This window comes from Salvelinus sp. IW2-2015, linkage group LG36 (genome assembly GCF_002910315.2).
Source record: "Salvelinus sp. IW2-2015 linkage group LG36, ASM291031v2, whole genome shotgun sequence".
NCBI lineage: Eukaryota > Metazoa > Chordata > Actinopteri > Salmoniformes > Salmonidae > Salvelinus > Salvelinus sp. IW2-2015.
The window spans coordinates 21,189,416-21,210,316 of record NC_036875.1 but is presented as its reverse complement, the minus strand read 5'-3'; the positions used below and the strand labels follow the sequence as shown (position 1 = coordinate 21,210,316).

Below are 20,901 nucleotides of genomic sequence, written 5' to 3'. Positions count from 1 at the left end.
TCTCTCTCGTATTCTCTCCTCCTCTCTGCTCTCTGCATCTATCTAGTATTCTCTCCTCCTCTCGCTCTCTCTCTCGTATTCTCTACTCCTTTCTCCGCTCTCTATCTATCTAGTGTTCTCTCATCTATCTAGTGTTCTCTCTATCTATCTAGTGTTCTCTCTATCTATCTAGTGTTCTCTCATCTATCTAGTGTTCTTTCATCTATCTAGTGTTCTCTCTATCTATCTAGTGTTCTCTCTATCTATCTAGTGTTCTCTCATCTATCTAGTGTTCTCTCATCTATCTAGTGTTCTCTCATCTATCTAGTGTTCTCTCTATCTATCTAGTGTTCTCTTTCCTTTCTCTCTAATATTCTGGGAGAGTGTGTGCTGTGCTGTGGTCACTCAGCAATTTTTTGTCTCCATCCATCCATTCCTGCAAGCCTGAATCCTCTCATCCTATCCTCCCTCCTTCAATTATTTCACAGAATTTGAGTCAACCAGAGCTATAATTGTAAGAAGGTTCTTTTTTGCCTCATATGATTGTTTTTTCCTGACCATGTGACCTGATCAGGAAACCGTCTAGAGATATGTAATTGCGTGTAAAGACCTGTGTAGATTCTTTCAAATTACTATTATTATCAGTCCTGTGGAGACCGCACCATGAATCTCCATGACTACGGCATGCTGTTGCCATGTGGCATCGACCTTTTCCGAGGGGTGGAGTTTGTGTGTTGCCCGGCAGACACGCATCGCGAGTCAGAGAGCGTCGAGCTGACTGAGTCTGACGTGTGGTGGGGCGGAGCCGAGACTGAATACACCGATAATGGGTATACACACATGCGCACATATACACACACACACACACACACACACACACACACACACACACACACACACACACACACACACACACACACACACACACACACACACACACACACACACACACACACACACACACACACACACACACACAACACAAACACAAACACAAAGGCACAAGCACGGGTGCATTACCAGATCAAACACAAACAATTAAGCACACATATATAATCTTAAATGCTTACTCAAGTTCATGAAACCAGTGGTTAAACACTTTTGACAGATAACCTTCACAACCAGACTACACACACTCACGAACACCCACCCTCCCTACAGCATGCTTCACCAGGCGGATCAGGGGGCTGCCACCACTGAGGATGATGAGGATGCCTTCGATAGGGACGAGGACGGTGACGGTGATGAGGATGAAGATGATGTGACTGACAAACGGGACAGTGGTGAACGCACCTCCAACATCGCCATGACAACTACCACCACGACCACCACTGAGTCGGTTGAGGAAGTTGTCAGAGGTAAGAACACGCCATGGATGGAAAGAGAGAAATACTTGTTGGTTGGTTTGTGGAGATGGATAAGATGGAGTGTGTACGTTTGAACATGTTATGTGTAAACACACACCCAAGCAGTGTGTGTGTTTGCTCTGTGTGTATGTGTACATACCACGTGTCGTGTGTTTAAGAGTGTGTGTGTGTCTCTCTGAGGTATGTAGGGCACGTGCTGAGTCGGCCCTCTGTGCCCCTTACCTTGGGCCTTGTCCACCCTGCTGTCTACCTTTCTGAGCCGGCTGTCTGTCTGACACCGTCTGTCTGATGTCTCTTATGACACTTGGAGCATAAGTGATTCAGTGGGGTTGGGTTAAATGCGGAAGACACATTTTGCTTGAATGCATTCAGTTGTTCAACTGACTAGGTATCCCTCTTCCCTTATGTACTACCAGCTCTGAAAGGGGAAAATGTTTCTGTTCTAGATTAAGCAACACGTTGGTCAATGAAGGAAAATGGTCAATAAAAAAACACTGCATTTAGACATTTTATTGGTCTTTAATTTTCCTGAGTCCAGGGTCTGAGTCCAGGGTCTGAGTCCAGGGTCTGAGTCCAGGGTCTGAGTCCAGGGTCTGAGTCCAGGGTCTGAGTCCAGGGGGGGGTCGGGGGGGGGGGTCCTCTCCGGCGGGTCCCTCGCTCCCCTCCCCCCTCCCTCCCCCTCTGCCCTCTCCCCCCTGCCCTCCTCCCTACCCTCCCCCTCGGGGCGTGTCTACCCACCCCTGAGGTCCAGGGTCTCTGAGTCCAGGTCTGCAGTTCCATCTCAGCTATTCAATACTGTGGGAAGTGCAGAGGGTTCCTATCAATATAGTCTGATCTAGTGGGTGTACAGACAGAGGTTAACCTTTCGATTAGGTCATTCTGGTTTAAAAAAAATATATATAGAGACTTAAGAAACACCTGAGAAATGAGGGAACTATCTAAGCAGGGAAATAGCCATCACCACTCCCTCCCTCACTTAACCTTTTACTGCTTTCGCAAACAATTCTCTTACTCACTCCATCACTTACTAACCAGCTCAATAAACATGGGAGCTTATGAGTCTCGTTTGTGTGCGACAATATTTATGTCTAGTGATTTATGCTGGTCTGACGTGTGTGTGTTGTGTTGTGTGTTGTGTGGTGTGGTGTGTGTTGGTGTGTTGTGTGTCGATTGTATAACATGTGTGTGTGTGTGTGTGTGTGTGTGTGTGTGTGTGTGTGTGTTAATGAGTTCATGTCCTAACTGGCTTAACCTAACAACAGCAGTCTCTCTTCATATGACTGTATCAGTGTGGGTCAGTGGGTTGAGTCTGTTTTCCTGTCCCTCTCTTTTCTGGTACTTTCCGCCCAGTTAAGCACAACATTCCTCAGCGGGAGAGGATGACTCAGCGCCTGCCCTGATTCACTTATCTTATCTCCAGTCTCCCACATCACACACGTCAAGGCAAACAGATATATGACCTGTCACTCGCTGGCTGACAGACTTAGCTGCTGTAATCTATCTGTGCCACCAGACAGGACTCCAACGTCTTAGTACAGTTTTAGATTACAGTGGCAGATAATGCAGACTTGTGGGAGGAGGATATGTCACTGTTTAACAGTTAACTTCTCTCTCTGGACCCTTTTGTGGACATCCACTTTCCGCTCCTCCCCTCTCCCCCAGTGCCCACCACGGCCCCTTCCCCCCCTGAAGCAGTGGACCATTACTTGGAGTCTACCGGAGACGACAACGAACACGCCGACTTCCAGAAGGCCAAGGAGAGTCTGGAGGCCAAGCACCGCGAGAGGATGTCCCAGGTGTGTGTGTTTGAACTAGAGAGAGTCAGTCAGTCAGTTTTGTCACGTCACCACATTAACAGCAAGAATAGTTATATTCTGCCCATAACACAGCATATCAACACACACACAGGGTGACAATAACTGACCTTCGGTTTGTGATGTGATGATGCAAAGGTTCCAAATGAACAATGTTACACATTCCCAGTTACCCCACCAAGTCATATTAGGGGCAAAAGCACTGGTGTACGTATGTGTGTATGTGAGAGAGAGAAGTATCCCTTCTCTGATGTGAACTGAAAGGTGTGTTTTCTGATGTCTCTCTCCAGGTGATGAGAGAGTGGGAGGCGGCAGAGAGACAGGCCAAGAGTCTCCCTCACGCTGACAAGAAGGCAGTCATTCAGGTACCTGGGCTGTGTGTGCGCGCGCAGTATATATAGTTTTTATTTACCCTTAATTATGACATGGAGTCATACTGAAACCAAGGTCTCTTTTACAGATGAGCCCTGTATACACATCAATACACATGCGTGCCTATGTGTGTGTCAGTAATGTGTGTGTGTGTATACTAGTGTGTATTAATGTTTCTGTGTGCTCTTGTGTGCAGCACTTCCAGGAGAAGGTGGAGGCCCTGGAGCAGGAGGCAGCAGGAGAGAGACAGCAGTTGGTTGAGACCCACATGGCCCGGGTAGAGGCCCTGCTCAACAGCTGCCGTCGCATGGCCCTGGATAACTACCTTAGCGCCCTGCAGGCCAACCCACCCAGGGTATATACAGTATATACTGAACAAAAATATAAACTCAATATGTAAAGTGTTGGTTTCATGAGCTGAAATAAAATATCCCAGAAATGTTCCATACGAACAAAAATATTATTTCTCTCAAATTTTGTGCACAAATTTGTGTTTCATCCCTGTTAGTGATCATTTCTCCTTTGCCAAGATAATCCATCCACCTGACAGGTGTGGCATAGTAAGAAGCTGATTAAACAGCGTGATCATTACACAGGTGCACCCTGTGCTGGGGACAAAAAAAATACCTCTCAAAAATGTGCAGTTTTGTCACACAGCATAATGCCACAGATGTCTCAAGTTTTGAGGGAGCATGCAATTGGCATGCTGACTGCAGAAATGTCCAACAGAGCTGTTGCCAGAGAATTGAATGTTAATTTCTCTACCATAAGCCACCTCCAAGGTTGTTTTAGAGAATTTGGCAGTACATCCAACCGGCTTCACATCCGCAGACCACGTATATGGCGTTGTGTGGGCGAGCTGTTTGCTGATGTCAACGTTGTGAATAGTGTCCCATGGTGGCATGGGGTTATGGTATGGACAGGCATAACCTACAGACAATGAACACAATTGGATTTTATCAAGATAGTGTCAAGATCCATTGTCATGCCATCCGCCGCCATCACCTCATGTTTCAGCATCTGTACACAATTCCTGGAAGCTGAAAATGTCCCAGCACCTGTTGCTGACAGGTGTATAAAATCGAGCACACAACCATGCAATCTCCGTAGACAAACATTGGCAGTGGTCTGGCCCGTACTGAAGAGCTCAGTGCCTTTCAACGTGGCACCGTCACAGGATGCCACCTTTCCAACAAGTCAGTTCGTCAAATTTCTGCCCTGCTAGAGCTGCCCCGGTCAACTGTAAGTGTCATTTTTGTGAAGTGGAAGCGTCTAGGTGCAACAACGGCTCAGCCACGAAGTGATAGGCCACACAAGCTCACAGAACAGGACCACCAAGTGCTGAAGCGAGTAAAAAGGGTCTGTCCTCGGTTGCAACACTCATTACTGAGTTCAAAACTGCCTCTGGAAGCAATCTCAGCACAATAACTGTTTGTCTGGAGCTTCTGCTTCTGCCCATAAGAGTAGCCGCACACAAGCCTAAGATCACCATGCGCAATGCCAAGCGTCGACTAGTGTGGTGTAATGCCTGCTTCCATTGGACTCTGGAGCAGTGGAAACGCGTTCTCTGGAGTGATGAATCACGCTTCACCATCTGGCAGTCTAACGGATGAATCTGGGTTTGGCGGATGCCAGGAGAATGTTACCTGACACAAAGCAGAGAACCAACTGTAAAGTTTGGTGGAGAAGGAATAATGGTCTGGGCCTGTTTTTCATGGTTCGGGCTAGACCCCAAAGTTCCAGTGAAGGGTAATCTTAACTCTACAGAATTCAATGACATTCTAGACAATTCTATGCTTCCAAATTTGTGGCAACAGTTTGGGGAAGGCCCTTGGGGAAGGCCCTTACCTCACAAGTCCTCAACTGGCAACTTCATTAAGTAGTACCCGCAAAACACCAGTCTCAACGTCAACAGTGAAGAGGCGACTCTGGGATGCAAAGAAAAAGCCATATCTCAGACTGGCCAATAAAAATGTAATATTAAGATGGGCTAAAGAACATAGACACTGGACAGAGGAACTCTACCTAGAAGGCCAGCATCCAGGAGTCACCTCTTCACTGTTGACGTTGAGACTGGTGTTTTGCGGGTACTAGTTAATGAAGCTGCCACTTGAGAACTTGTGAGACGTCTGTTTCTCAAACTAGACACTCTAATGTACTTGTCCTCTTGCTCACTACTCTTTTTATTCTGGTTTGAGCTGTTCTGTGAAGGGAGTAGTACACAGCGTTGTACAAGATCTTCAGTTTCTTGGCAATTTCTCGCATGGAATAGCCTTAATTTCTCAGAACAAGAATAGACAGACAAGTTTCAGAAGAAAGTTCTTTGTTTCTGGCCATTTTGAGCCTGTAATCGAACAGACAAATGCTGATGCTCCAGATACTCAACTAGTCTAGAGAAGGCCAGTTTTATTGCTTCTTTRATCAGAACAACAATTTTCAGCTGTGCTAAAATAATTGCAAAAGGGTTGTCTAATGATCAATTAGCCTTTTAAAATGATAAACTTTGATTAGCTAACAAAATATGCCATTGGAACACAGGAGTGATGGTTGCTGATAATGGGCCTCTGTACGCCTCTGTAGATATTCCACAAAAATTCAGCCGTTTCCAGCTACAATAGTCATTTACAACATTAACAATGTCTATACTGTATTTCTGATCAATTTGACGTTATTTTAATGGACAAAAATGTTGCTTTTCTTTAAAAAACAAGGACATTTCTAAGTGACCCTAAACTTTTGAACGGTAGTGTGTGTATAATATATATATAGATACTGTATATAGATATACATATTGTCTATATATATCTATCTATATCTATCCCTAACCATGTATAATGTACACAGATACTCACTCATTACATACTGTACATATTCTCTCACTGTGGATACCCACTGACCAGTCATTCTCACTATAATCAAACACATCCTCACTTGTACATACACGTTGTCCACATCAATACCTCTTATTTCTCTCTTTCTGTCTCTGTCCCCCTTCTCTCACTTTCTCTCTTGCTCTCTCTGTCATTTCACTTTCTTCTCCTCCATCCCCTTCTCTCCCCCCCCCCCACCCTCTCCCCCTTAGGCCTCGTCAGGTGCTGGGCCTTTTGAAGAAGTATGTCCGTGCAGAGCAGAAGGACAGACAACACACCCTGAAACACTACGAACACGTCCGCATGGTCGACCCCAAGAAGGCTGCTCAGATCCGACCCCAGGTACCCCCACTCCCCCAACCACTATAATACACTACACTACCCATAAGCCCCCTAAGCTCACCGTTCAACCACCCTACACTACCCACAAGCCCCTACAGCCACTCTGTGTCCTGTGTTACTTCTTTGACCTCTGAACTTTGCCCTTCTGACCTCTAGGTGATGACCCACCTGCGTGTGATTGACGAGAGGATGAACCAATCCCTGGGGCTGCTCTTCAAAGTGCCCAGCATGGCCAACAAAATCCAAGACCAAGTTTGTGAGTGTCCGCCCTACTCCTACCCATATACTGCAGTTTCATGTTATTATTCAGTCCATACACAGTGTAATACTATTTTGTGTTATTACAGAGATAATGTACCTACTATACCTTTTCCTTTCTGGCTTGTTCATTCTGTCTCCTTTTCCTTCTATTTTCCCCTTCTGTCTCTGTCTCTGTGTGTGTAGCGATCCTGATGCAGAGGGTTCAGTCAGAGTTGTCTCAGCAAGTCTCATCTCTGCAGAGTGATGAGAGGGTGAGTTTTACACACAGGCATGCACACTCTCATTCATAAAAATGTTACAATCTCTCCTATCTCACACACACCAGGGCTGGGACCAATTCAAATGGAAGGCAGTCAATTCAGGAAGTGATTTTAATAAAAATATTCTAAAATATAACTGTTATTGAAGTTTACTTGACACACACACTGAAAGTCAGTCATGTGTATCCTCTGTTTGCAGACTGATGTCAGGGTGAGCTATGGGAACGATGCCCTGATGCCTGACCAGGCCTACAGCTCTGCCCCTCTGGACCCTGGCATGGGCCTGGACAGACTCGGCTTCATCCACCCAGAGAGTTTCAACCAACCCAACACCGACAACCATGGTAACACACTAACACAACCAGCCTAACACACAGCCTAGAAAACCACGGAAATACACACACAGAACAGCTGTTTCGTGCATTATTTATTAAATTGGTCATGCTCTAAAGCTTTTTGTCAGTGAGTGTTTCCTCTGTTAAAACAGTTGATCCTGTTGACGCTCGTCCAGTTCCAGATAGAGGTCTGCCCACTCGGCCTGGTAAGTGTGTGTGTGTTCCTATAGTATGTGTATGATTGTGTTTATGCTGTATGGGTATGTTTGCGGTTTCGGTTGTGTTTGTCTCTTTGATTATGTGTGTATGTTTGTATGGTGTATGATGCTCTCTCTCTCTCTCTGTGTGTTGAGTCTCTGCTCTGAGGCCTGAGGAGTTCCCTGAGGTGCGGATGGAGAAAGGAGAGCGGCAAAGCGCCAGCTATGAAGTGCATCATCAAAAATTGGTACGGAAACATTCAGTACCTATACACTGGTACATGTTCGTACACGTATACATCACAAACTGGCTCAGTAGTTCACATGTTTATGATAGAAACGGGAACATTTCTATAATGGCTTATCTGTGCATTGGAGACTTGTAAACACAGTTCTCATCACAGTCTATACCTGCAGAAACACTCAACAAATACTCACCATATCCAGTTGACAGGTGTTGTGTTGATTATTACCAGGTGTTCTTTGCTGAGGATGTTGGCTCCAACAAGGGTGCCATCATTGGGCTGATGGTGGGTGGGGTTGTCATAGCGACAGTCATCGTCATCACTCTGATCATGCTGAGGAAGAAGCAGTACACCTCCATCCATCACGGAGTCATCGAGGTAAGACAGAGTGTGTGTGTTTGCGTGCGTGTGTATTCTGTACCTGTGTGTTAACCTGGTGTGTGTGTTGCAGGTGGATGCTGCAGTGACCCCAGAGGAGCGACACCTGTCCAAGATGCAGCAGAACGGTTATGAGAACCCCACCTACAAGTTCTTCGAACAGATGCAGAACTAAGGAGCTACTCTTTGATCCCTCACTGACCCTGAACCCTCCTTAACCCCTCACACCTAGGCCCCGTTGCATATTGGTCCCTAAACCCTTCTCCTAGCTCCTACTCTTATTTTCAATGGATCTTAAAGGACTTGATAGGTGAAACCAGTATGACTGAAGCTCCACGTAAATCTATTGGGTTAGAAAGAGCCGTGGTCATATTACTTATAGCCACCCAGGGGTAGTGAAGGCCAAGGGGCTAGGAGCCAAAATGGAACCAAGCCACACACTCTCCATCCCTTCCTCGTAGAGTGCAGCACATCAACATCCATAGCTGCCATTAGTCAGACAAGGGTATCCTTCTTCACCTACACATTTTTAGCCAATCACAGATGAGATCCCGTAGCGTTTGTACAGAATAGAGAAACACATTGATTTATCTGTCCATGTATCTGTGGGTTGGTTGGCCCTCCCCCATAGTACAGCACTCACATCTCTAAGAGGGCTAAACAGAGGCCTCATATACACCTGTAATCTTCCTCGCTCTGAAGCACTCTCCTCTCCCCCTCCATCTCTCCTACGCACTCCTCTCCCCCTCCATCTCTCCCACTGCTCCTCTCAGATGACGGCTGTGCTGTTTTTGGTGATGACATAACAGCTCTTAGTGCTAGCGAAGGGAGGATGGGCTCAGTCTACCCTGAGCTCCTCTCTGCAGAATTATATCCCAAGAGTTTCAGGTTTGTTTTTCAGGTAAAACATATATACAAAATATATATATATATATGTCATCAGAAATATGTAAATGAATAAATATCGAATGTTTTTATTTTGTGCAAAAAGTATTGAAACAAGGCAGAAAAAAGCTCTAACTATATGTAGTGCATGGTGATATTGATGACGGATATACATAGAGAACCTGGCTCCTGTCGTGGGGACTGGGCCTCGTGCACTTAGCAGGATAGAACATTTTAGTGTCTTCTTTGATCTTGTGATATGAAGAGAAAAAAAGTATTTTGAATCTGGTTTTTGTTGTCACGGAGACATGCTTTAAATAGAATCTGTGTTCTCCTTTGTTTTCTCCCCCCCATGCCTCATTCGGTCTTAGCTGCATGGGCTGAATGCTCTATATGTAATATAATATGAAGTGTAATAGTATCTGAAAGGAAGTCGAATGTGTTACTGTTTGCGTTCTATGCACTCATTTAGAGTCAGATTATTTACTGGTATTACTGCTCTGTTTATCGGCATTCCGTCTGTTAACTGATATTCCATGTCCATAGAATTGTGTTTCAGCTCCATTCCTCATTTTATTCCAGAAATCTCAGTATTTCACCCTATCTTTCCAATTCCTATATCATCTGTGAATATCTATGAATATAATTTATGGAAACAGAAATAATTAATATTTTTCTCAGGCTTTCACTCTTTTTCTATCTTTCTTTCCCTCTCTGTCCCATAGACCCCCCCCCCCCCAACAGCCCTGCTCCCCATCCCTTCTCTATCACTCCCTCTCTCTGTCCCATAGACCCCCCCCACAGCCCTGCTCCCCATCCCTTCTTTATCACTCCCCCGCCTGTCTCTTATACACATCTAGATGTGTATAAGAGACAGCCACAGTCCCCCCCCAACAGCCCTGCTCCCCATCCCTTCTCTATCACTCCCTCTCTCTGTCCCATAGACCACCCCCCCAACAGCCCTGCTCTCAATCCCTTCACTATCACTCCCTCTTTGTGCTGTGTCGGCGCTTTGGAGTTGGTGTGTAAGAGAGAATTAGATTAAGTTGAGAGGGGGCGGGGATTGAGTGTGATAAAGTCACCTTTCCTATCATCACTCTTGCACACACACATTCCCTCCAGTGTTTGATACATGTACAGTGTACAGTGTACCTATGTGTTTCATGGTGGATATCCCCCTTTTTGCTTGTCTGTCATCTCTCATTCTCAGACCTCCTGGTTTTAAAAGCAGAGGCTAAAGAAATACTGACCTCAGACCAGTTTATTGATGGTAAAATTGATCTCGGACCAATGCGTGCGAAGCTAAAAACAGGGACCTGGGCCCAGATTCACAAAACTCGTATTGTGCAAAAACTTCAGGAAAATAACCTCCTAAGTGCAATTCCTCAACAATCTTATTTTCTTACGAACATCTCATATCTTCTTGCCATTTAAAAAACAAAGATGTCTAGCTAGCCATGGCAACCGTGTTAGCATATTCCTTACTGAAAATACTGTTCTAAAACATGTTAGCATATTCCTTACTGAAAATACTGTTCTAAAACATGTTCTTGGATTTAAAATAATCAGTACTGAAACTTTCAGATGAAGGTTGAGTGAATTAAATATGTTCAATTGCTTTCATGAGCTTTTTCTCTCACTGCGCTGAGTTTAAGACAAGGGTTTAGCTATATCTTGAAATTAACATTATTTTCAAGAATCTAATTAAAAAATTCTCAAGGCAAAACATAAGAAATAGCGCAATTTCCCCCCCCCCCCAATAACCTTTGAGGAATAGCAACTTAATTTTCTTAAATCTATAGTTAAGAATACATTTAAGGTTTTGTGAATATGGGCCCTGATATGAAGCGCACAACGTCAATGTTTAGATCAGATGTCATTGTCTGTTAAGTAGTGTTTGTTACATTTCTATCTGCAACATTCAGAATGTTTCACCTCACTGAACACACACCAGATCTGGGATCAGTATTTAGAGGCAGTAGTAGAGATCAGACATACCCCCTACCAAAATTAAGTCAAACTACAGCCTCCAATAGACATGAATGTGACATTCGTATTGTGAAATTATTCCACAGATCTACACACACAAACTGAATCAGGTAATTGTGTTGTCAAGGATACTCATGCTATCTTTCATTTGTTAATTCTGACTTTCGTTGTACCTTTACAAAGCTTTCTACACACATCCCATCAATAAAAAAAATGTAATGTACATACAGATCTCTGTTCATGACAGAGCTTGACTCCTGTGTGAATGACAAGTGTTTTATATAGGGGGAACAATAAAACATTTGAACACGTTATCATGGCGCAAAAGAGTGTGTTTGTGCATACACATTACATTGGAGCAATGTTACACTGAGTCCTTAGGAAAAAACATGAAACTTTATTCCCCCTGGAGGACAGAAAATGTCCAGCTCATCAGGGAAAAAGACACTCAAAATAAAATAGAAAACAGATCATTTATAAATGGAAAATATGAAAATACACTGTCCTTGTGGCTATCAAAAACATGAAGAACCGGTATATACAATGGAAACGATACCAAGCTACAAGATAAAGGAAGAAAAAAAATGCTAAGCTCATATTTCAAACACAGACACTCCTTCACTCAAACGCTCATGCACACACACACACACACTGAGGCACACTAACGCTCATGCACACACACAATATCCATAGACACTCCCGCCCTGGTTAAAATAAAATAAGAAAACAACCTCCCCATCCTGCCTCAGCCCCGTCTCCAATCAAACCCAAAGGAGTAGGATGAAGTTTCCCATAGACACTGTTTTAAGGTCAGTTTATCATTTCCACCTTCTAATGGTTAAGCTTAGGGCTGGTCATAGTAGTCTGATCCTAGATCTGTGCCTATGGGCAACTTCTACCCTTATCAAAGAGCCCCAGGCTCCCCCCCCTCAGCTGTCCTGTGCGGAGGCGTACACAGTGGTGATGGGCTGGCCAATTCCGTGCAACTGAATGCGGGCCAGCTTCTTCTGCTCACACTCAGTCACCAGGTTGTTGAGCTCAGCAGCACTGTAGCCAATCAGAGTCCTCAGGTCACACACAAACTTGTAGACAAAACGCTTGCCCTGCACCTTGCTGATCATGTCCCCATCATAGTAATACCTGAGAAAATAATCAGATGAAGTATCCTTACACTCATACCTGTATAGGGGTTGAAAATGGCAGATTTGTGCACCGATAAGCACCTAAATTAGAATGCAGTGGCTGTACACTAACATGCTATAAAATGGCCAGAGCCCAGGCTCTACGTTTCACAGCGCTGTATGGGTTTTGACTGACAGCTGTTCTGAACTTGAGCACTGCACGCGACAAGAAGTTGCCCACATCCCTCCTGCTAATTGGGCAACTTTTGCAAATGTTTTGTTATTGGAGTGAGAGAAATGCTGTAAAGAGGACTCAATGTATTTTGAAAGATGAGATGTTGATTATAATAAATACCGCTGTGATGCCATAGAAGCAATCCAAACCATCCAAATGTGCACTACACATTTCCATATCATAATTCAAAAGGCACTTGCACACCTGAGCTATGTTTTTTGCAGGTGCATGGTAACAGTTGAATAAGATGAGGAAAAAATAAGAAACCCGCACACTGCTCTTGATAGTATCACTGATCTTTAATAAGCTTACGTATCGGCCTCACGGCCTTCGTCAGAGCTTGGGAGTTTTTTAAATTTATTAGCACCCTTATGTAGACATAGCTCCACCCACATCCGTTCCATGCATCGAATGGGGTTGAGTCGAGGGAAAATACGTGTTACAAAATATAACAATGTGCATTTCAGAAATATTCTAATAAAGTGTTCACATAAAACATGTTTGTAAAACCACGTGGTCCTCATTGTGGTTTTACAGACGTGTTTATGTAAACACTTTATTAGAATATTTATGAAATGCACATTGTTATATTTGGTGGATGGAACAGATGTGGGTGGAGCCATGTCTACATAAGGGTGCTAATTCTTATTTTTTCTTCTCACATCTCCATAAAACACTCATGTCATTTACAGTGTCAACGTTTATGACCACTATATTCCAGGTACAAGATGACATGGCGTCATAACCTGGGTTGTTCTGAACAGAATATATCAGTCTATTTTTAAGATAATTTGTTGTGGAACACACACCTGAATCTTTCTATGCGTACCAAAACATCTCTGAATTGCCTTGTGAAAGCCTAACACTAAGACTGGATTTTATAACTTAGCTAGTCATGTTGGCAAAAGAACAAGCTTTCAAATGATGGCCTCCTGACCCAGATTGCGATTTCAATGGGCCGTTTTTGGATTGTGTAAACAGTAATTGTGACGGGGATACAGGGTTGTGTTCCAAACAAAACAACTACAAGTGTGCTTGCTCTAGTTCCTCAACGGCACAGCTATGAGAGCTCAAAAAAAGCATATTATAGTTCAATACATTTTTTCATAAAAGTGCATTGAAATTACTTAGGAATTGTGCACTTTGGAGAAGGGTGTGGCCACTTAGACACCGGTTAGTCCTCTCAAACCTTTGTAATTTGTTTTCTTCTTATGTTGCACCTTCCACACATTTTACAGGAATATCCTAATCATGTGACTGAATGTATTCACAGTATGTTCATATTTAGCTATCAACAAATGCGGCGAAAAGTACAGTAAATGTAAAATGCCCAAAAAGTTTACAGTGTAATATTTGAATTCAGTCTTGTGTCAGGTTAACTGTTGTTTACACACATTTGGTCTAATCATTTTCCCATAACCTCCAAACTGTTCCCTTTCAATTGCTACCATGCTTATGCATATGAATTTCATATTTCTTCTGTAAGAAACCTTTCAATTTAGCCCTATCATAGGCCAAAGGGCTCAAATGAAACAAGACAAGAGAGTTCAAGATATAAGATAAGAAATTGAATTTATGCAACGGAAATTTAAGAGAGGGAAATGGGGAAAAAAAAACAGGCCGATTGACATACCTGAGTGCTCGGCTGAGTTTCTCGTAGTTCATGGTCGGCTTGTTCTTGCGGTGGCCCCATTTCTGGGCCACCAGTTCAGGCTGGTTGAGTTTGAACTCTCCCTCCTCTCCCACCCAGGAGATACAGTCTCTAGCATCCTTATCCGTCAACAGCTCCAACAGGAACTGCCACAGCTGGATCTGACCATTGTTACCTGCAAGGACAGGTGACAGGACGTTTGTATATGTGTGTGTGTGTGTGTGTGTGTGTGTGTGTGTGTGTGTGTGTGTGTGTGTACATCCACATCAGATTTGAGCACATACACCATTAAGGCACTCAGAAAAAACATCAAGACTTATGCTCTTCAGGTGTACGCACACATGTATGCGTACCTGTGCGGTTGCCAGGTGAGCTGCGTTCCTCTCCTCCGGAGATGCGGGGTGTTTTGGGGCCGCGGCTCTGCTTCAGCACCTTGATGGTGGTGTGCGAGGTCGGCACAGCGGCCGGGATGATCTGGACCTCTGGTGGCGGAGACAGGAGGTTCAAACACTCAGAAACATACATGATTGAGTTAGACACTGATCTATTGTCAGTTTGGTGTTCCTAATTAAAAGCGCACACCCAGAGAAAATGATTTAATGTGCTGACTAACGGGGAATAAACTGTAAACTATAAAAATAAAAATAAATGTTTCGTAATATATTACCTCCCGGTCATTTATTGGGTAAAAAACAACCAATGTTTCGGCATCACCGTGCCTTCTTCAGACCCCGAAGAAGGCACAGTGATGCCAAAACATTGGTGTTTTTTTTTATAGCTTACAGTTTATTTCCCGTTAGTCAGCACCTCCACATTCAAATAATTTTCTCTGGGTGTGCGCCAACTCATGCTTTTTATTACAGGCAACAACTCACACAGAGGAAAGATAGTGTGGTAGGTGCATTCAGGGTGACAGTGAGTCAGAGAGGGAGGAAATAAACGTACGTTGGTCAATGGTGACTGTGGCCTCCTGGCCAGACTGGTCCTGACTGGCCAACACATCTGTAAAGAACAGGGACAGATACAGTATGAGCTAAAACCAACTTCAATTAACATGCTTGCCCAGGCTCTCAATCCCCTTGTCCTAGCCTCTATCCCTTCAGAATTTTCAGATCTGAACACACTGGGAACAAACTGGTTGAATCAATGTTTCCACATCATTTCAATGAAATCAACATGGAATAGACTCCCTGTAGCCGATGTGAGTAAAACCAGACGGATTAACAATACGAACACTCAAGAGCATGCGTTGACCAGTTGGCTAGTGTCTTGACTGACATTTTCAACCTCTCCCTTACCCAGTCTGTAATACCTACATGTTTCAAGCAGACAACCATAGTCCTTGTGCCCAAGATCGCGAAGGTAACCTGCCTAAATGACTACTGCCCCATAGCACTCTCAAAGCATTTCATGGCTACAGATGTAAGGCTGGTCGTGGCTCACATCAACACCATCATCCCGGACACCCTCGACCCACTCCAATTCGCATACCGCCCCGACAGATCCACAGATGATGCAATCTCGATTGCAATCCACACTGCCCTTTCCCACCTGGACAAAAGGAACACCTATGTGAGAATGATGTGTCCTCCAAGCTCATCACTAAGCTACGGACTGAACACCTCCCTCTGCAACTGGATCCTGGACTTCCTGACAGGCCGCCCCCAGGTAGTGAGTGTAGGCAACAACACATCCGCCAAGCTGACCCTCAATGCAGGGGCCCCTCAGCGGTGCGTGCTTAGTCCCTTCTTGTACTCCCTGATCACCCACGACTGCGTGGCCGCGCACAACTCCAACACAACCATTACGTTTACTGACGACACAACGGTGGTATGCCTGATCACCGACAACGATGAGACAGCCTATAGGGAGGTCAGAAACCTAGCATTGTGATGCGTGATCAAGACAAATTAGCTGATTGTGAACTACATGTAACAGAGGGCCAAGCATGCCCCCATTCACGTTGACGGGGCTGTAGTGGAGCGGTTGAGAGCTTCAAGTTCCTCTGTGTCAACATCACTAAGGCCCTATCATGATCCAAACACACCGTAACAGTTGTGAAGAGGGCATGACAACGCATCTTCCCCTTCAGGAGGCTGAAAAGATTTCGCATGGGCCCTCAAATCATCAAAAAGTTATACAGCTTCCCCATCGAGAGCATCCTAACTGGCTGCATCCCTGCCTGGTATGGCAACTGTTTGGCATCTGACCAGAAGGTGCTACAGAGGGTAGTGTGTAGGGCCCAGTACATCACTGGGGCCGATCTCCCTGTCATCCAGGACCTCTATACCAGGCGGTTTCAGATGAAGGCCCTAAAAAAAAATGGTCTAAGACTCCAGCCACCAAAGTCATAGACTGTTCTCTCTGCTACCGCACGGCAAGCGTTACCGGAGCGCCAAGTCTAGGACCAAAAGGCTCCTGAACAGCTTCCATCCCCAAGCAATATGACTGCTGAAAAGCTAATTAAATGGATACCCTGACTATTTGCATTGATACCCTTTTTTGGGGGGCACTGACTCTACACTTACAATCCAACACACACTACATATGCTCACACACAGGCACAGACACGCATATTGACACCACACACACATTTTCACACACACTGCTGTTCTGTTTATTATCTATCCTGATAGCCTAGTCACTTTTACCCCTACCTATATGTACCTCAATTACCTTGTATTCCTGCACATTGACTCTGTACTGGTACTCCTTGTATATAGCCTCGTTATAGTTATTTTACTGTGTTACTATTTCCTTTTTTGATTGTGCTATTTTTTTTGTCATTTTTAACTCTGTATTGTTGGGAAAGGGCTCGTAAGTAAGCATTTCACAGTAAAGTCTACACCTGTTGTATTTGGTGCATGTGACGGCAGGTAGCCAAGTGGTTACAGCGTTGGGCCAGTAACCGAAAGGTTGCTAGATCGAATCCCCGAGCTGACAAGGTAAAAATCTGTCGTTCTACCCCAGAACAAGGCAGTTTACCCACTGTTCCTAGGCCATCACTGTAAATAAGAATTTGTTATTAACTGACTTACCTAGTTAAATAAAAATTAATAAATGTGATGAATACAATTTTAAGTGATGTCTGTTCTCAGTGGGAAGGGACCAAGCATGTGTAAACAATATGGTTATTATGGCTCTACTTAGGCTAGCCTTTAACCCTAACACACTAACTCAGTGACACTCACACTTGCGAAGCAGCTCCAGGTGGCTCCAGAGGATCTCTCCACTGGGGACCCTCTGCAGGAACTCGTCCTGGGTGAAGGTGCAGAGATCGCGACCCGGGATGTGAATCCCTCCCACCTCCATCTCGTCAATGCTGAACTCCTTCATCACCCACACTGCCCAGTGGATCACCTGGTCTGCCGTCCACTGTACTGGGTCTGAGAGGAGAGACACATTACAAGACTGTGACGATGCGGACTACAGCTTTTTTGTCTGTTAAAAATGTCAAGGCAACTGCAGAAAACTGGCCTCACTTTGTACAATGGTGTGTAACTGCCTGATTAATTATGTTTTTGTGTTTCAGAGTGTGCGTGTATCTGTGTTGTGTCTTATTCATGTGTATGTGTTTCAGTGTGTGTACTCATCACCGTAGGGTATCCCCAGGCGGACCTGCTCCTTGCGGTAGCCCTCCAGTGCGGCGGCCCAGCGGGTCACCTGCTCCGACGTGTCGTCTGACAGGGAGGAGCGCTCCACTGCGATCAGCTGGCCCTCCTCCTCCATCAAGGTGCCCTCTTCCCCTGCTGCATCTGGGTCGATCACCACCTCCACCGTCTCCACCGGCTTCACGATCTCCAAGATGTTCAGCTTTTCCTCGCCTGGATGAAAGGAGGCGGGAGGTGAGTGGAGGTTAGAGTGTGATTCAATACTATCGACAGTCTAATTGTTATGGTGCAACATTTGTGTGCGTCTATAGTTTGGGTGCCTGGGTTTTGATAAAGTCTTAGTGCAGAGTCTTATGTGTGTACCTGGCTTGGTGATGATCTGTAGGCTGAGTTGCACTGTGCCATCGGTCTTCACTCCCTGATCAAAGAGGCTGTGGTCTGGATGTAGCTGGAAAGACAGAAAGAAAGTGGACAGGAGAGAGAGAGAAAAGGACAGATTAATAAAGAGAGGAGGGAGCAAATGGGAGGGTCAGAAAGGGAGATCAAAATAAATTAGATAATGCTAAACACATTTCTCCATCAAATGATAAAACTCTAGAACACATGAGACTCTCCATTAGTATCAGGTCTGATCAGGTTGGACAGATATTTCAACCCCTTAAATACAGGCCTCTATCAGTACCTGGATGTCCTGTAGACAGATCTCATATCCGTCCAATGGCATCTGGATACGGGGCTCCAGGAGCTTCTTCAGGTTACCGATTGGCTCATTGATGTCGATGTCCTGTTGGATCAGATCGGCTGATGTGATGGTCTGCTCCTCAACCCTGAAAATGACACAACCACACAAACAAAAACACACAAATAGTAACGTTAAGTCATCAGTAGTAGGGAGGGAGCTGGGTTTGAATTGATGGGCTTATCGGTGCCTTTTCACATTGTAAAATATATCACACACCCCTCCTCCAGACACTCCTGTTTCTCCTGTCCATCGATCTCGATCTCTATCATCTCCTCGGTCTCGCTTTTAGACATCGCTGTACACCAAGATTAAACCTATTCTGAGGAAAAGACAGGCAGGGGGTAAGTATCAATCCACATTTAGATTACATCAATTATTTTCAGATGTTATGTTAAAAACACATACAATGGCTTCACATCAGATATCATCAATTATAAACCAGGTCATTTGAGCCCTGGATGCTGATTGGTATATTTAAGCAATAAGGCCCTAGGGGTTGTGGTATATGGCCAGTATACCATATGGCCAATATACCACAGCGAAGGGCTGTTCATGGTCACAACGCAACATGGAGTGCCTAGATACAGCCCTTAGCTGCGGTATATCGGTCATATATCACAAACCGGGAGGTGCCTTATTGCTATTATGAAACATGTTACCAACGTAATTAGAAGAGTAAAAAAAAAAAATGTTTTCGTCATACCCGTGGTATATTGTTTCATATACAATTAAAATAACATTGAGGAATAGCAACAAAATTGTCACTTTAGTCAAACATTTAGTGAATTACCTTGAATGCATTTCATGAAAAGTGGCATTTCATAAAAAATTAAATCTACAAGGTTCATGACCAGTGACTGGCAGTTCTGATGAATAGAGTTCATCGGTTTCTCATTGGGCGGCAGAGAGTTGTGTGCGCTTAAGTACTAACTCCAGGGCGAGGCCTCTCCAACGCATAGGCCTTGCGGTGGGCCATTAGTTTATAAATCATGACATAAACTTGATAAATTTAACGCCCTTGAAAGCAAACACTTCGTGTATATATATATCGGTACGAATGCACACTATACGCGTAGCATAGCTCTACAATGTTGTAGCAATACAAAGCTCGCTAGCCAGCATATTTGTCAGCGATGTTACGTGGAGGGGTGAGGCAAGCGCCAAACCGGGGTTGGGTCTCATGTGAAATACACAATTGATACTGACTGTAAAAAAAAGTATTCACTAAAATAACTGATTTAAATGTCGATGAAAATATACTATGAAACTTATAATCTGGAAAACTTTGAAACGGAAATGAGAGAAACGGAAACAAAACAGCAGAGGGGCAAATGCAAAGAAGCCGGAAATCCTGGCTAAGTTTACAGTGTTGTCTAGACTTCCGAGAGCGGTGAGGGGAAAATTCCGGAGTAATTTGCTCGATTATAAATTTATATTTAGCTAGCTATAACAATAAGAAAGCTTATTTATATTTGGCTAACGCTATAACGTATCAACACGGCGAACAACTGGACCGCGCAAGCTGTCGTTGGCATTAGCTAGCACTATACCTAGCTAGCTAACGTTAATAGCAAACGTGTCGAAAGTTGGATTTGGGATTTGAGGTACATCGTAGGCAAGTCATTTTAGAAATATATTTTGTAGTTGTGAAGTCGTCTGAAAACTATTCATTTCAGTAGTATTTAGGATTTGATGTTATTGTTTTTAGTTAGGTTAATGCATCCACCATGGCATGTGGCATAACGTTAGCGGATCAACAAGCTAACGTTAGTTAGTACCTAGCAAACATAGTTTGATACAAAAAGCGGGAAGACCGATGAGGCATAGTGAAAGGAGATACACTTCCTGTCATATGTTATGGATTTCATATATCTAAATAAAAAATAGTTAATACTCATACCTCTTCAAATGTACACTCCACGATAGTGGACTTGCTATGAGTCGATGTAGGATAACAAGCTAGCTAGCCTTCACTCAAATCGAATTCATGCAAGTTTTTGGTCAACGAGGGGGCGGGGACAAGCTTGCCTTTTAGACAGACCAGCGTTTACTCTTGTAAGCAAATACATCATGATATATGTGTGAATTTGGTTGTAATTATGTGTATGTATGTGATGTTTGAAAGCAAGCATAATTATTGATTTTTAGCATTTAACCCACTTGGAACAACAGGCTGTTGTAGATAAGAACAGTCGCTGTATGTTTGCATTTATGTATTGAAATATACCAGCCATCCTTATTCCACAA

The 20,901-nt window shown here is 44.1% G+C and overlaps 2 protein-coding genes across 6 annotated transcripts in view; one reads left to right on the top strand and one right to left on the bottom strand.

Annotated features, from left to right (window-relative positions):
• LOC111959686 (amyloid-beta A4 protein-like) overlaps window positions 1-11,608 on the top strand; it is a 32,839-nt gene extending 21,231 nt beyond the window's left edge. The window contains exons 5-18 of one of the 2 annotated variants that reach the window (XM_070437531.1): window positions 625-809; window positions 1,141-1,337; window positions 3,009-3,142; window positions 3,451-3,525; window positions 3,729-3,896; window positions 6,625-6,744; window positions 6,901-7,000; window positions 7,189-7,256; window positions 7,465-7,609; window positions 7,753-7,806; window positions 7,954-8,045; window positions 8,274-8,420; window positions 8,494-10,146; window positions 10,516-11,608. In XM_070437531.1, the coding sequence (XP_070293632.1) occupies window positions 625-809; window positions 1,141-1,337; window positions 3,009-3,142; window positions 3,451-3,525; window positions 3,729-3,896; window positions 6,625-6,744; window positions 6,901-7,000; window positions 7,189-7,256; window positions 7,465-7,609; window positions 7,753-7,806; window positions 7,954-8,045; window positions 8,274-8,420; window positions 8,494-8,595 (1,587 nt within the window). In that variant the 3' untranslated portion in view covers window positions 8,596-10,146; window positions 10,516-11,608. Of the gene's footprint in view, window positions 1-624; window positions 810-1,140; window positions 1,338-3,008; window positions 3,143-3,450; window positions 3,526-3,728; window positions 3,897-6,615; window positions 6,745-6,900; window positions 7,001-7,188; window positions 7,257-7,464; window positions 7,610-7,752; window positions 7,807-7,953; window positions 8,046-8,273; window positions 8,421-8,493; window positions 10,147-10,515 lie in introns of both variants that reach the window. The other variant, XM_023981445.2, reaches the window with a different exon arrangement.
• A 67-nt stretch (window positions 11,609-11,675) lies between these two features.
• gabpa (GA binding protein transcription factor subunit alpha) lies at window positions 11,676-20,675 on the bottom strand. 4 transcript variants are annotated; one of them, XM_023981215.2, is made up of 10 exons: window positions 20,555-20,675; window positions 18,871-18,973; window positions 18,595-18,739; window positions 18,276-18,360; window positions 17,898-18,125; window positions 17,493-17,687; window positions 15,247-15,303; window positions 14,655-14,783; window positions 14,284-14,476; window positions 11,676-12,434 (listed from the first exon to the last, which is right to left on the bottom strand). In XM_023981215.2, exons 2-10 carry the CDS (start codon window positions 18,945-18,947, stop codon window positions 12,224-12,226), a joined length of 1,320 nt encoding a protein of 439 aa, XP_023836983.1. In that variant the 5' UTR covers window positions 18,948-18,973; window positions 20,555-20,675; the 3' UTR covers window positions 11,676-12,223. The 4 variants fall into 4 exon arrangements, with proteins under 4 accessions (XP_023836983.1, XP_023836984.1, XP_023836985.1 ...); XM_023981216.3 differs by having other exon boundaries at window positions 18,871-18,968; XM_023981217.3 differs by lacking the exon at window positions 20,555-20,675 and adding an exon at window positions 19,445-19,974.
• Window positions 20,676-20,901: the final 226 nt, after the last annotated feature.

Excerpts from the sequence above, each read along its gene's own strand:
- gabpa (XM_023981215.2), bottom strand. The coding sequence starts at position 18,947 with ATGTCTAAAAGCGAGACCGAGGAGATGATAGAGATCGAGATCGATGGA. Across the intron at positions 18,740-18,870 it reads CAGGAGTGTCTGGAGGAGGG|GGTTGAGGAGCAGACCATCA; the intron begins GTGTGTGATATA and ends TGTCATTTTCAG. Across the intron at positions 18,126-18,275 it reads ACAGATCATCACCAAGCCAG|GCGAGGAAAAGCTGAACATC; the intron begins GTACACACATAA and ends CCTTTCATCCAG.